Here is a 15,332-nt window from a genome sequence, read left to right on the forward strand (position 1 = left end):
ATGTACCAAAGCTGAGGAGGACATTAAGCACTTTCTGCTGGATTGTGAGTCTCTGGAGAGTGTTCGTCTAAAACAGATGAACAAACTTTTATCTCTAACCGAGTTGAAAGGGGGAGGTGATAAAGCTATTTATAAAGAGGAGGATGTACTTCAAATTATAATGGACTGCTCGAAGCTATCAACAACTAGCCTATCCCACCTAAAAGCAATTGACCTGATAGAAATAGAAAAACAAACTCAAACTTTCTGTCACCAAATGCATAAGGAGCGCACCAAAATACAAACACGATGATACATGAAGTAGAGGCTGAAGTGAAACCGCTGAATCATCCAAGTACTTTTCTTCAAGACCCTCAGCAAAGTGAATTTACATTTAAACAACAACACTGTTATTGTATCCAGCTATATAAACTGCATATATATATATACAAAACGGAAAGATGGACCAAGCAGTCTGCATGGAATGCCAAGCTAACTGCCCCCATCTACGACTAGATTAGCTGCTTACATCTAATTATATGCTAAGACCTTGGCAGAAGTTCACCTTTTACTTAAATTTTACGATTAATTCCACCTCATGTATTAATGCTGTCTTTTGATTGGATGAAAGACATGGTATTTTTCACCAATTTTCTATTTGTTGGGATTTTTTTCTCTGCCGGGGAATTTGTCCTTAGGGAATTCCATGTGCCGGGGAATTTGCTAGCAAATACCATGGCAGATGGGAAATACCCTAGCAAATACCATGGCAGATGGGGAATACCATGTCTAAAAATAACTCAATGAATTATTTCTATTCTAATATGACAAATTCATGGTCATTCTAAATATATGGTTTCAGATGAAATATTTAGGATAAAAAGCATCATTATTGAATTTGGTGCGAATGACGTAAAAATTCCGCGAATGACGTCATAAATAAAATTCAACGGAACTGAATTGTCAACCGTCACATACAACTGGAATCCACTTGTATTACGCTTCACTGAAACTGATGAACAAAGTGTAGAAGTCAGCCGAGAACCAGCTTATTATCATAAAAAGGGAGATATATATACAGTCAGTGACTGTACATAAAATCAAAGCGCTGTAAGCGCTGAAGGCAGTTAACCAAAAACCAAGGCAACCGTAATTATGAAAACTGTGGCAATGTTGCCTCAACATTAAACATTCATATATAGTACATTCATGTTTATCTAATGATTTATTTATTAAGGCAAATAATTTATATGTTATCAAGGTTTCAAAAGCAATGCATATATCAATGTATATTTTTTATGGTGAGTCTGCAGTGGTACAAGTTCCCAATGATTGCAGTTGTTCTACTTGGTAGTTAACCTTGGTTTTATTTGACTGCTAGAAGTTCAATTTGACTTAGTATGAACATGTAATAGTATGAATGGACTGGTTTCCCTGAAAAGAAAACTGAGTTTGTGTTCTATAGTACAAAAGTTATGAGACACGAATCAGACAAATGTTCACTACAACAGGGATCAAAGGTGAGGTCTGACTGACTTGCCCATAGTAAATGTAAATGATTTGTTATTTTGTCCCATACATATGAATATATATAATTTAGGGGTGGGGATCTCAACGGTTTTCAAGTTCTCAAACAGGTAAGGGTAGGCAGAGGATTTAGGGGGCAGGGGGCCCGCCCCCCCCCTTTTTGGGAAAAAATTTGGTTGCTTATATAGGGAATCACTGAAGCGTGACTGGAGCGGGCCCCTCTTAGGTCAGTCAGTGGGCCCCACTTATGAAAATTTCTGGATCCGCCACTGGGGGTAGGTTAATCCTAGGGACTTCCCCTACATTTCATTTTATTTGTTTAATATATTGTCCCATACATGAATATATATATGGTTTAGGGGTGGGGATCTCATTGGTTTCCAAGTTCTCAAACAGGAGGGATAGGGTGACCCAAGGGACTCCCCCTATATTTCATTTAATTAGTTATATTGATCCATACATGAATATATATTGTTTTGGTGTGGGGATCTCGACCTTTTCCAAGTTCTCAAACAGGAGGGTTGGGATGACCACAGGGACTTCCCCTATATTTCATTTGATTTGTTATATTGTCCCATACATGAGTATATATGGTTTAGGGGTAAGGATCTTGACCCTTTCCAAGTTCTCAAACAGGAGGGTGAACAGTGACCTCAGGGACTCCCCCTAGCTTTCATCTGATTTGTTATATTGTCCCATACATGAATATATATGGTTTAGGGATGGGGATCTCGACCATTTTTAAATTCTAAAACAGGAGGGGTGGGGTAACAAAATGGGGACATTAAACCCGATGCCTAGTTGTAGAGAGAATGCCACTCTTTGAGGAGTTCGTAGTTGATCTACTAAAAGGCAAAATAAAAATGATCGCCAAACCCGGAATTACCCTTATCCGCTTCCGGAATCGGATCCGATTTTGTAAAATTTTGTCTTCACGGCCGCCATTGTTATATGTTTACAATGTTGTTTTTGTCAATCAGATACGATTTTAATCGTATTTATACAATATTTGTCGGTGATTTTCTGTATAAAGCTAGCGGTTGAACAAAATGAACATCGCCGTCATGAATACTAATGATAAAAATAAGTTTTTAGCTCGTTTAATTGGTGAACATGGTGGAAAGGTTTGCAAAGTAATTTCTTATTTTCTTTCAAATGTAAGGTGACTACGTCGGGCGTAGCTAGAAACCAACTATCCTAGTCGAAATTCCGCTTGCAAAAGTGGAAGGTCGCGGACCTCGGACCACCGCTAATTTGCACACCTGCCTCCAAATTGAAAAGCAACGAAAATTTCTTTTTCTAATTTGAAATTGCCGCCAACAGCATGAACAGTTGAACTTATTATATAATAGACTACTGACATAGTTGCATACGTATTGATGACAAACAATATTCCTACGACTTTTGTCATTTGGGAAATCTAAACTACTTGTCTTAAGAGATTTTCGGCGATTAAATATTTCATACAATTGTTCTTTGACATCTTAGCTAAAAGCACAAGTCATAATGAACTACACAAGGATTCTTAATAAGCACTACTTCCTATGTGTAACTTTAAAACTTTTGGATAAATCGACGATCATTTAAGGTTTTTCTGGTCATTTTTTTTGTAATCCAGAATAAAAAGTATTAAAAAAGTGTTCAATTAGTTATATATAACATAGTAGCAAGCTAGATAATAACAATGGCAAGTATTTCAGGATTTATTGGGTAGAACACAAATCTAGGGTGCTTGCATAATGCAGCTTAACTGCATAAAAAATGATAAGAAATGATTATACGGTCAATGCAATTTGCATATTTGACTGCGCAAATAGCACAGCTGCAGTGTATACAAAAATTATACATTTAAGTCGAAATTCATATGATACCTGATTATAATAAACTTTCTGAGGTGGAACATTCGGTGGAATTAAACAATTATATCATGCTTACAAGGGGTATTTGCCAAAAATACCCCTTGTAAGCATGATATATTTGTATAATATACGAAAGTTTTCAGTTTTTTGTTCTTTTACTAGCTAAAGATAATTTTTTTTTTATTTTTTAATTGGTTACCTTATCTATTAAAAGCAATAGACCACTTTCGAGTTCATCCGTCACCGGCAAAAACTCGTCAATTATACACGCCTTTATGACGTCATTTACCAGATAGAGGGGCTCGCCTGTATCCCTGCACTATTTACGTTCATCAAGCGTCTTAGTGATCGTCTTTGTGCAGGATAAACTAGAAATAATGGTTGCTCTGTAGGTACTTACTGACATTTCCCTAATGATAGCAGTGTTGATTGTCAATTTTGAGAATTCAATTTGCCGAATAATTCGTACAATATAGAATAATAGTTTTCCAACCACTCGCTCAACATTGGAAGGAAGTGACGACGCCCCTAAACGCACAAATGACGATAATAAAGGCGCGTATAATTGACGAGTTTTTTCCGGTGACGGATGAACTCGAAAGTGGTCTATTACCATACTGCCATATTTTTAATCCCATTTATATTCTTTTTTGTTTGAACTACTTATTTTTACCTTTTACCCTTTGATTTTATCATTTTTCTGTCACATTTAAATCTTTTAATTCCTTAAACATATGATAGTAACGCCTCATAAAAAGGGATCAAAACTGTTTTTAAAAATTATAAACTCTAACCTAGGTAGAATCATAAATGATGTAAATAGCACATAATTTTAAACTATTGTTCTTAAAATTCACAGTTTTACCTGTATATAAGGTTTTTTAAAACTTAAGAGGCCCCTCATGGGGGGGTCCTAGTAATCACATAATCACCATTTTTTTGCCAATATAATCACATAATCATTAAATATTTGCTTACCTTTAGTAATCAAATAATCATAAACTAAAAATACAGTCCTAGGTAATCAAATAATCATGAAATATTTGGCTTAATAATCAAATAATCATTAAAAAAACGGCCAAGTAATCACATAATCAAAAACCCCATGAGGGCCCTCACTTAAGCACCACACCTCACTGTAAATATCTGTAAATATTTTAAAACCATATATCCCCAAGTGGGAGTGCTCCGATATACAACGGAGGAATCTACCTGAACAGAACAGAACAGAAGCGGACGGACGAACGGAGGCACAGACCAGAAAACATAATGCCCTCTACTATCGTAGGTGGGGCATAAAAAATGTTTTAAATAGGGTCTGTATGATCCGACATTGTATAAACATTTTATTATGGTATTTAGTCAGTTCGGAAATATGAAATTCTTTGTCATTAGAGTGTTTTAACGGGCACATGAACGTATCCATATTCATAGATAAAATTTGACATCGAACCAACCAAAACGTTTAATTTGTAAAAAAATATATAGTTGATTTCTAGTAAAACAAGAGACAAAATGGCCATGATAACAGACCAGAGATTGAAAGAGATGGAAGAGGAAATGAGTCGGTAATAACCAAAATAAAAAAATGTCATAATATCCCTACATACGTCATTACGTAGTACATTTTATACAGAATCACAATGTCAATTAGTCCGAGATTAATGCCAACCTTTATTTTTCCATATTTTAACAGTTTTCACAGAGACCCATCTATTTCTGCATTTTGACTTTCACTTTCAAATGGACGTCAAGTTACGAGAGAGTTCGTGGCCTCGAGACTCAAATATGCAAATATTTATATATTTTTTCACCTCCTTTATAGGAGTTAGATGTTTAACATTTAGAAGCCAACCACGATTTTTCACCTCCTTTACAGGAGATCGGTATTAAGCATTTAGTTCCGACCACGATAACAATCGGAAGCTCTCGGACATTTAGATAACTTGCATCGTAAATGAATGAGGTGTTACATTTTGGTCATTTGCAATGTTTTCTCGTGGTCACGTGATAATCTTTGAAAAAGAAAGTCAAAATGCAGAAATCGATGGGTCTCTGTGAAAACTGTTAAAATATGGAAAAATAAAGGTTGGCAGGTAGGTGAAACTTACATAAATGAAGAGATAAATGAAAAATGAACAGATTGATGCCCGATTTATATAATTCCAAGGCCCTCAATCGGCACCAGAAGCGTCGAAGCAGCGCATCTATTTTGGGTGGGGAAATATCCACTTTTTGATATGGGACGAGCTCTGACGTCCCACGGCCCCAGCTTGTCTTGCAAAACAGCCGTTGGAGTAATCTCGGACTAAATGTCAATGTACACAGTCTACTTCTACTTCTACCAGATACTGAACGAACTGGTTTTTCTTCTACGCCTTTTGGGTTAAAAAGAACCCTCCACCCTCGCTCATAATGTTCTGATATACATCCCAAGTTCAAGTAGTTAACACTGTTAATGTTAGAGACAAAAATTAAAATGCAGTTTCTGTGTGAGTAGTCAAATTGGCATTCCTAGGCTACATGTCCACATCTGGTTTTATAATAAAATGTCATAAGATCAGGAATGTAACATAAAATATACATGGGAATTAATGGTAAAGCAGTGTCAGATCAGGAAGGATGTGAGCCATGTGCCAATTTATCTTATCAAATCTTATCAACCAAAAATGGCGCATAGAGTGACAAATGTAAGCGCCCATGTGATACACAATATTTTTCACTTCGTTTCGATATGTTAATTAGATATCATCAAATGGATTTCCGATCACGTTTCATGTTGCCATGTGTGTGTACACAACTGTGTAGTGTTTCCACCAATGATAGGAGCACCTATATATTTTTGGGACGTCACAGGTGTTTTTCTATGGTAATATACATGTAGCAACATGCGGTATAACTGATTACCCCAAAAACATAATGAACCAACATTCATGATATACAGTGTTCTAGCCAGGATTTGAAAAGGGCAGTGTGCTAGTAAGAAAAAGAGCAATTTTACATGCAAATGTCATTGAAAAAGTGCAATTTTTCATGTTAATTAATATATATAATGTCACTGAAAAAAGGCAATTATTTTAGCCTAATAATTAATTAACACATAACTTTTATTTTGCATTCTTTTAAATTCAAGTTTCAGTAAAAATATATTTCAATTCTTTTGGCACAATTTTATATGGTTGACTTCATAAATCATGATGCTGAGACCCTTTTAGGAAGCTGTTTCCTTCATATTACATAGTTGCTGTTACAATACTAGTCTCACCAAGTATGTAAACAGATATTGTGATTTTTTTTATACTTCATCCGCTAATAAGGAACGTCTGGAATAAATATGGTATCGACGAATTTGGAAAAAAAAAAATAACGTACATTACGAAAATATTTTTTTTAGAAAAATGAAAAAAAGAAACTGAAATTTTAAAATATCTAAAAGGATTGAAAATAAAGCTTAAATGTATTCATAAATTAAAGAAGCTATTAGTATTAAAGTTGATACAGATCTCCTTTATATCATGAATGATTTACACTAGAAAAAAGAGTATTCAACAGAAATTAAATAAAAAAACTCGACTAATGAATGAAAAGCAGCAAATCCAATTTAAAATTATAAATAAAAAAATATACCCTTTTCCTCTCCAAATTTGTCTGGAATTTTCTGCCTAAAAAAAATTGAGTCTCTCAAACTATGATTTTTCTTTGGATTTTTTTTGTTTTAATGCACAATTGATTGAGAGTTCCCTTTATACAAATGTATGTAGTTATTTGACTGATAAAATTTGATTCGACTGGTATAAGTTTTTAAAGAATAATTTCAATAAATTATAAATTTTAAATGTCTTCCCCTCATATATATATATCACAATACTCCATTTTAAGAATATTTATTTAACAGAGAAAAAAGCTGTTCACTTACTATATAATTATTTATAAAAACTTGAGAGTCTGGATTCAATCCATTTATTTCCTTATTGCGATGATTTCTGTGTATATTTCATGTTTCATGTGCCATTAGATGGCATTTTGGATATGGGGACATGTAGTCTACTTATGCCAATTTGACTACTGGTGCTCTCATGTGGGGTTGGGAAGACACTGCCAAAATAAAAATGTTATAATAATAGAAAATACTATCACATACAAATACATTGATCTGGGACCAGAATATCCATCCCCTACCTATATTCATCCAGATTTATTTTCGCCTTAACAAGCTAAGCAAGGTTTTATGTACTTTTGTCTGTTAAACTTCAAGTCTTTGTTTAAAATTAACTACATGTATCTGTAAATATTTTTCTGGTCTGGCTGACTTTGAGATAACAACAGTCGAATGTATATTAAAAAACAAAAAAAAACAAAAAAAATGTTCTCCATACCAAAGATTTGTGTATAGCACTATACACATCCTTCAAATAATATGAGGCTTTTGATTTGTGATGACTTGTACAGCTTTGTGATTTGTTGAGTAAACATTTCTATTCTTTTTGCATAGATAGTGTTTTTTTATATGAAAATCCCCTACAGTGCAATGCATTCAGTTCAACAATTCTGAATATGTTATTTGACTTTTAGTTGACACACTTAAGTTGTCTTTTACAGATTTGAACAAGAAATATTGGCTCCAAAAGGTCAGGGTTCTAAGCCGCATCCTATGATAATAGGATCAAGAACATTCACCAATGTTCAAGCCAGGATATCATCAGATCCTCCTTCTGTTGGGCAACCCCCTCCTCCACCCTTGAGAAAACCACCCACAGCTCCACCTGGTAGTAAGCCTGCAGGACCACCATCAGTTTCCTTGCCAGCTTCAGGTATGTATACTTTACTGTTCTGTACCTCTTCAACATGTATTCCTGTATGTATTTTATGCTTATTTTGGATTCTGTTTATATATATGCAATTATGACAAAAGGTCTTGTTAAACTTATTCATTCCTGCGCAGCTGCTACTGTAACAGGTCAAATATATATACATGTATATAATTAAGGTTAATAGCTATTTAAGGAATTACTGTAATATTTTTTCTGTCTTTGAAGAAATAACTTAAAAAAAATGTGGTGCACACTGAATATACACAGGTTATTTTAAAGTGTGCACTTTTTATGTTATTGCGAATAAAAAGAAAAAATATTACAGTCATTTCTTCTAATTTAGTTCTAAATTCAATTTTTTACCAGAGTAAACCATGAAAAAACGTTGATGATCCTACGGTCACATGACAAAATTATGTCTATGAGCTGATAAACAAAACAACTTCAGCCAATCAGAAGATGTGTTACATCCATAATTTAATTATATCTCTTTAACATGTAAATATTTAATGAATAGCCTAGGAAAAAGAATAAATTTTATTTCACAGAGTCCCGAGAAGTGCAATCATCATATACATTAAGGAAGTTCACAGTTTTGGAAAATTGCAAATATTTTTTTATTGAAATGTTTATATGTGTGGACCGGATTATTCACATTACTTTACATTTATTTTTCAGTGTTGGCAGCACCGCCACCACCACCTCCTGCCTTACTACCAAAACCAAAGGATAAATCAGACATGCCACCATTAGCCCCGCCTCCTCCCCCTCCACCAGCTATCAGACCTGCATTTGTTCCCCATCAAGTCAGACATCGACCCCCTCCACCTAGGCCACCACCTCACAGGTTTGGACCACCAGGCCCAGGACAGTATTATGGACCTCCAGGAGGACCTGGACCTCATGGTTTCCCTGGACCACATGGCCCTGGACCCTATGGTCCTGGACCACATGGGCCAGGTCCGGGACCCATGCCTCCTTATAGAGGACCTGGACCAATGGGTGGACCAGCCCTTCCGGGTCCAATTGGACCAGGTTATGGATTCAGTGATGGTGTCCAGCATATGATGGCCAATGAAGGCAGTGGTAATAGTATTAGTAGTGGTCCTACAGGACCACCTAAAGAGGAAAAACCTAAAATGGTTATTTCAGCAGCTCCAGTTATAAATAAGCCAAAGTCAGAAAAAAAGAAGAAAAACAAGAAAGCAAAATTGGAGACAACAGTAACAGAAACAACCACAATAGTTACACCTGTAGACACAGGGCCCAAAGTTGTAGCTGGTCCAACAATGCCTGTAGAACTTATGGGGGAAGAAGCTATTTCTATGGAAACAGAAGTGGAAGATAGCACTGGTAAAAAGAAGAAAGACAAGAAGAAAAAGTTTATAAGAACAGCTGCAGGACAGATATGGGAAGATCCAAGTTTAGAGGAATGGGATCCAGGTATGTAAAAAGTATTTACAGATAACTCTCGTTGTCTCGAACTCGGTTGACTCGAAATTTCGGATGAGTCGAAGTTTTCACGTGGTCCCGAACTTTATTCCATACAAAAGTATGTAATTCGACTCCTGATGAGTCGAAATTGGATGAGTCGAAATTTCGGTTAAGTCGAACTAAATTTACGGTCCCAAGGTTAACGAAAGCATTCAAAATTCATTTTTTTATCTCGAACTAATACACATATGTCAAAACATGACCTCTGGGATTTAAATGGATTGAAGAGTTAATCTGACAATACAAGTGTAATTAAATTTCCGGTCACTGACCACTGTATTGATTTATGACATGCTATTTCCATGAGTATTTACCTAAGATTATCTTTTATAGAATTTTTGTAAATAATTAGTATTACATTGTTAATGTTCATGAAAAAGTATTTAAATTGTTTACAAAACAATTAATTTGTGATTTACACTAATGAGCTTGGGTGTGTATAAAGTGAGGATTATGGCTTCCGTTGATGATCACCTAAAAACTACTCAAACCGCGTCTTTAATCTTGTTATATATTCTTTTGAACAGAAAGAGTGAGATAAAACAAAATGAATAGAAATCAAAATTTTCTTAAATGATAAAATCTCTTGTATCCGAGAATAAACAATTTTGTCAGCTATTAGCGACCTGAACTACGAAACTGTCGATTTGAAATTACTCTCTTAGAAAAGCCATAGGATTTTTTTTTTTAATTGAAACAATTGAATAAGTAAAAATAAAAGTCATTATAATAATAAAAGACTGTGACATACAAATACATCGATCTGATACTAGAATATTGATCCCCTTGCCGTATTCACCCGGATTTATTTTAGCTTTACCAAGCTAAGCAAGAGTTGTGTCCCTTAGATTGTCGAACTTCCGGTGTTCGTTTGAGTCGAACTACGTGTATCTCGAAATATTTCTCTGGTCCGGCTGACTTCGACATAACGAGAGTCGACTGTATTTTGGGGAAATCCTAGTTTTGAAAACAGTGATCAAGATTTTTTTTTTACCAAACTTGGCCACTCATATTCTTTAGTAATATAATTGCTGTTAAATGTGTCCTTGTTGGGTTTTTACTTGTTTGACTTCTAGGGAGAAGTCACTTTTTCCTATGATTCTGGAGTGTGGTAACCCCTAGTGTTGAATGAGTCTGCATTGCTAACCAATATGGCAGCCTTTGCTCAAAATAGAGCATAAGGGTAATGTACATGTGTATGAGTAAATGCTTCAAAAAATGTTATCAGGAATCTCTGGAAGTGGCAAAATATTCATAAAACCAAGATCTACCAAAATTTTCCTTAATAGGAATTGTTGATGATTTGTTTGCATTTTTGGCTATTATCATGAAAACTTTAATGATGGAGAAATTTTCACAGCAAAACAAAAATCAGCGAGACAAGATATAAAGATAAGTCTGCATGGTTGATTTTATCAGTTGACTCCTTATCAGGGATGGGCACGATTACTGACAAATGTAATCGATTAATAATCGATTACATGAAGGATTTTTGTGCAATCGATTAATAATCGATTGCTCAAATTTTAGTATGTAATCGTAAAGGAGTCCTTATAGTATTTAGTTGTTTAATGAGAATTTTTACTTTTTTATTTTTTTTAACTTTTTGGGATTTTGGCTGAATTCATAGTAGATAGAAAGAAACATTTAGATCTAGGAATACTTCCTACAATGGAACATGTCAGTCATCTCCTTACAGGAGTTATTTCCCTTTAATTATATTTTGCACCATTTTCTTCATTTATAATAGATAGAGGGAAATTTAACACAACAGAGTTAGCAGCGACACATGATCTAAAAATCAGTCAAAATGGCTAAAACCATCAGTCAACTGCTAATGAGAATAATTGTCCTTCAATGACTGTTTTTACTTATTTAATATGTAAATAATACAGCTGCAATTGCACTTAATATCAGAGTTGAAATCCTGTTCATTTTTATGCCCACCTACATGTACGATAGTAGAGGGGCATTATGTTTTCTGGTCTGTGCCTCCATCCGTCTGTGCGTCCGTTCGTCCGTTCAGGTTAAAGTTTTTGGTCAAGGTAGTTTTTGATGAAGCTGAAGTCCAATCAACTTGAAACTTAGTACACTTGTTGCATATGATATGATCTTTCTAATTTTAAAGCCAAGTTAGACTTTTGACCCCAATTTCACGGTCCACTGAACATAGAAAATGTAAGTGAGAGTTTCAGGTTAAAGTTTTTGGTCAAGGTAGTTTTTGATGAAGCTGAAGTCCAATCAACTTGAAACTTAGTACACTTGTTGCTTATGATATGATCTTTCTAATTTTAAAGCCAAATTAGACTTTTGACCCCAATTTCACGGTCCACTGATCATAGAAAATGAAAGTGGGAGTTTCAGGTTAAAGTTTTTGGTCAAGGTAGTTTTTGATGAAGCTGAAGTCCAATCAACTTGAAACTTAGTACACTTGTTGCTTATGATATGATCTTTCTAATTTTAAAGCCAAATTAGACTTTTGACCCCAATTTCACGGTCCACTGAACATAGAAAATGTAAGTGGGAGTTTCAGGTTAAAGTTTTTGGTCAAGGTAGTTTTTGATGAAGCTGAAGTCCAATCAATTTGAAACTTAGTACACTTGTTGCTTATGATATGATCTTTCTAATTTTAAAGCCAAATTAGACTTTTGACCCCAATTTCACGGTCCACTGAACATTGAAAATGAAAGTGGGAGTTTCAGGTTAAAGTTTTTGGTCAAGGTAGTTTTTGATGAAGCTGAAGTCCAATCAACTTGAAACTTAGTACACTTGTTGCTTATGATATGACCTTTCTAATTTTAAAGCCAAATTAGACTTTTGACCCCAATTTCACGGTCCACTGAACATAGAAAATGAAAGTGGGAGTTTCAGGTTAAAAATTTTGGTCAAGGTAGTTTTTGATGAAGCTGAAGTCCTATCAACTTGAAACTTAGTACATTTGTTGCTTATGATATGATCTTTCTAATTTTATAGCCAAATTAGACTTTTGACCCCAATTTCACGGTCCACTGAACATAGAAAATGTAAGTGGAAGTTTCAGGTTAAAGTTTTTGGTCAAGGTAGCTTTTGAAGAAATTGAAGTCCAATCAACTTGAAACTTAATACATATGTTACCTATAGTATAATCTTTCTAATTTTAATGCCAAATTAGATTATTACCCAATTTTTACAGTCCATGGAACATAGAAAAGGATAGTGCAAATGAGGCATCCGTGTACTACGGACACATTCTTGTTTTTAATTTTTATTGAGAAACTAGGTTTAACTAAAAAGCCCTTATTTCACTTATTTGGAATTCATTATTATTTGTGTGATGCCATTTTTTGTGGATTTGGTAGGTGAAGGTGAACAATGAATTTGAATGTTCAATAAATTATATATTTTCTATACATACTACTATAGTCCACTTCATCCCATCAGCCATCATTGTGTCCATCCAATAAAGTTTTGGTTGGAGGTAGTTCTCCTTGAAGTTGTGGTCTCAACTGTCACATCAAGTGGAAATTTTCCTTATTTCTTATGATTTAAACTTTTTAAAATACTAGTATAAGGGAAATAAAGGTTTAATCCTGATTTTGCAATTCACAGAACTCGGTAATGTGATAATGCTGTTAGGCATTGCCTCATATGGGCTCACATACTCTTTTATTCATATTTACTGTAAAGCTTATTGTAAAACTGAACAAAAACTTTAATGAAAGGAGTTATGAATGCAAAAACCCAGTCCCTTATAGTTTGCATTGCAGTTTAATGCAGGGTACCACAGTGTTTAAAGGCTCTGTGGAGAACTCCATGTCCAGTTCTCCACAGAGCCTTTAAGCAATGTGGTACCCTGGTGCTATATTTTCTACCATTATGCTATCTTGGATGATTTTATAATAGAAAGTAAAGGCCCATGGTGCTATTTTTTTTTGGAAAACTAGTGCTATGTTAATTTCCATGGTGCCATTTGAAAATTCTGGGGAAAAACTTTTGTAATGATTACAGAACTTTTTTTTTCAGATGATTTTCGTATGTTTTGTGGAGATTTAGGAAATGAAGTAACAGATGAATGTTTGGCTAGAGCATTCAGTAAATATCCTACATTTGTCAAGGCCAGGGTGTTACGAGACAAAAGAACAAATAAAACAAAAGGTTATGGATTTGTCAGTTTTAGGGACCCCCAAGATTTTGCAAGAGCAATGCGAGAGATGAATGGTATGTACATATTTTCATTTATAAACAAAAGTTTGTATTAGCTATTTCAGTATTCCTAAATCAATCTGTGCCAAAGTGTTGTAGAGTTTGTCTGACCAAATAGAATTTTGACCTTTTCTACTATTTTTTCAACTAAAAGAAATTCTATCTGACAGAAGCAATTTTTGTCGGACATTTTGTTGGTCAGAAAGAGTATTGGGTACACTGCTTAAATGATAGGAAAATTCTTGGCAGTCAAACAGGGAGAAGACATGACATGGTGAAGATATTTAACTGATGCCTCAGGTACAGATGAATGATACAGAAGGTGTGCAAACTAGCATATTGCCTTGATAATTTCATTCTAATTTGTTAAGCAATGTATTGCCATCTATTTCATTAATCTTTAAGATTTATACTTTTAGAATGGTTGGTTGATTTTTTTGGTACAAAATGTATGTTATTGTAGTTTTCAGCAAAGTTGTCACACACACATTTTCGCCCGTTTTTCTATTTATGAAAGTATAAGAAATATAATATTTATACTGTTTCAGGTTTTTGTCTACTTAACAATAGAGAAGTAGGAAATGTTTCCTAGCATTGTTTCAATAATTCATACTAAAAAACAACATTTTATTGCAATGTGGTAAATTTAAATATAAATACAATCATATTGCTAAATAATCACTGTACAGGCTCATCATTAACTCTTATAGAAATGAAAAGGCTGATTATTTTTATTTAAACATATCTGTGTTCTAATATGAGCAATTACTTACTAATTAGTGATGTACATAGATATTATTTAAAAGGACTTTTCTTTCCATGCAATTGTTAATTCTTAATATTAGTTATACATATTTGAAATAAATGAATTCTTTGGCTTTACATGAATGTTAACAGTTTGACCAATCCAGACAGGAAGGCTTTTTACTATTTATATTTGTCTAATGTGTCATCTTGTACACTTGTCTCAGAGTTGCTAGAATAATACATTCTAAAATGTATAAATCAAAATGTGTTTATTAATATCTTAAATATATTGCATTTGTGTTTAATACTGTATTACATTAAGGCCAGTATTTTATATTACCCAGTATTTCCCAGTATTACCCGGTAAAACCCGTTTTTTTTCCAGTATTTCCAACTGGGCTTGGCAATACTCATTAAACTCGGATTTTTGCCACCCGTGGTTTACAGGTACCGGCAGGTATTATAAACAATTTCAGTTTGTTTTTGTTTGCTTTTGAAATACAATTTACTAAGGTATGTTTTACACCCAAAATTAGGGAAAGCCAAATGAAAAACAAACAAATTGTTATCAGCAAAATGGCCTCCAAAATAGTTTCAATTGTTTAAGGCTACTTCCCAGCTGCGAGAAATGGAGTTGTAACAATAGCTATAATTTAAACTGGAAGTTTACCATGTAGAAGAAATATTGAATAAATGGTGAATAAACTCATAATACCAGGATTGAAATTTTGTA

The 15,332-nt window shown here is 34.2% G+C and overlaps 1 protein-coding gene across 1 annotated transcript in view; it reads left to right on the forward strand.

Moving 5' to 3' along the window:
- The first annotated feature begins 4,781 nt into the window (after positions 1–4,781).
- LOC143079150 (uncharacterized) overlaps positions 4,782–15,332 on the forward strand; it is a 34,775-nt gene continuing 24,224 nt past the window's right edge. Inside the window, exons 1-4 of the mRNA XM_076254368.1 lie at positions 4,782–4,933; positions 7,965–8,176; positions 8,855–9,619; positions 13,673–13,867. Of these exons, the coding sequence (XP_076110483.1) occupies positions 4,881–4,933; positions 7,965–8,176; positions 8,855–9,619; positions 13,673–13,867 (1,225 nt within the window). The 5' untranslated portion in view covers positions 4,782–4,880. The remainder of the gene's footprint in view (positions 4,934–7,964; positions 8,177–8,854; positions 9,620–13,672; positions 13,868–15,332) is intronic.

The sequence above is a fragment of the Mytilus galloprovincialis genome, chromosome 6 (genome assembly GCF_965363235.1).
Source record: "Mytilus galloprovincialis chromosome 6, xbMytGall1.hap1.1, whole genome shotgun sequence".
NCBI classification, from domain to species: domain Eukaryota; kingdom Metazoa; phylum Mollusca; class Bivalvia; order Mytilida; family Mytilidae; genus Mytilus; species Mytilus galloprovincialis.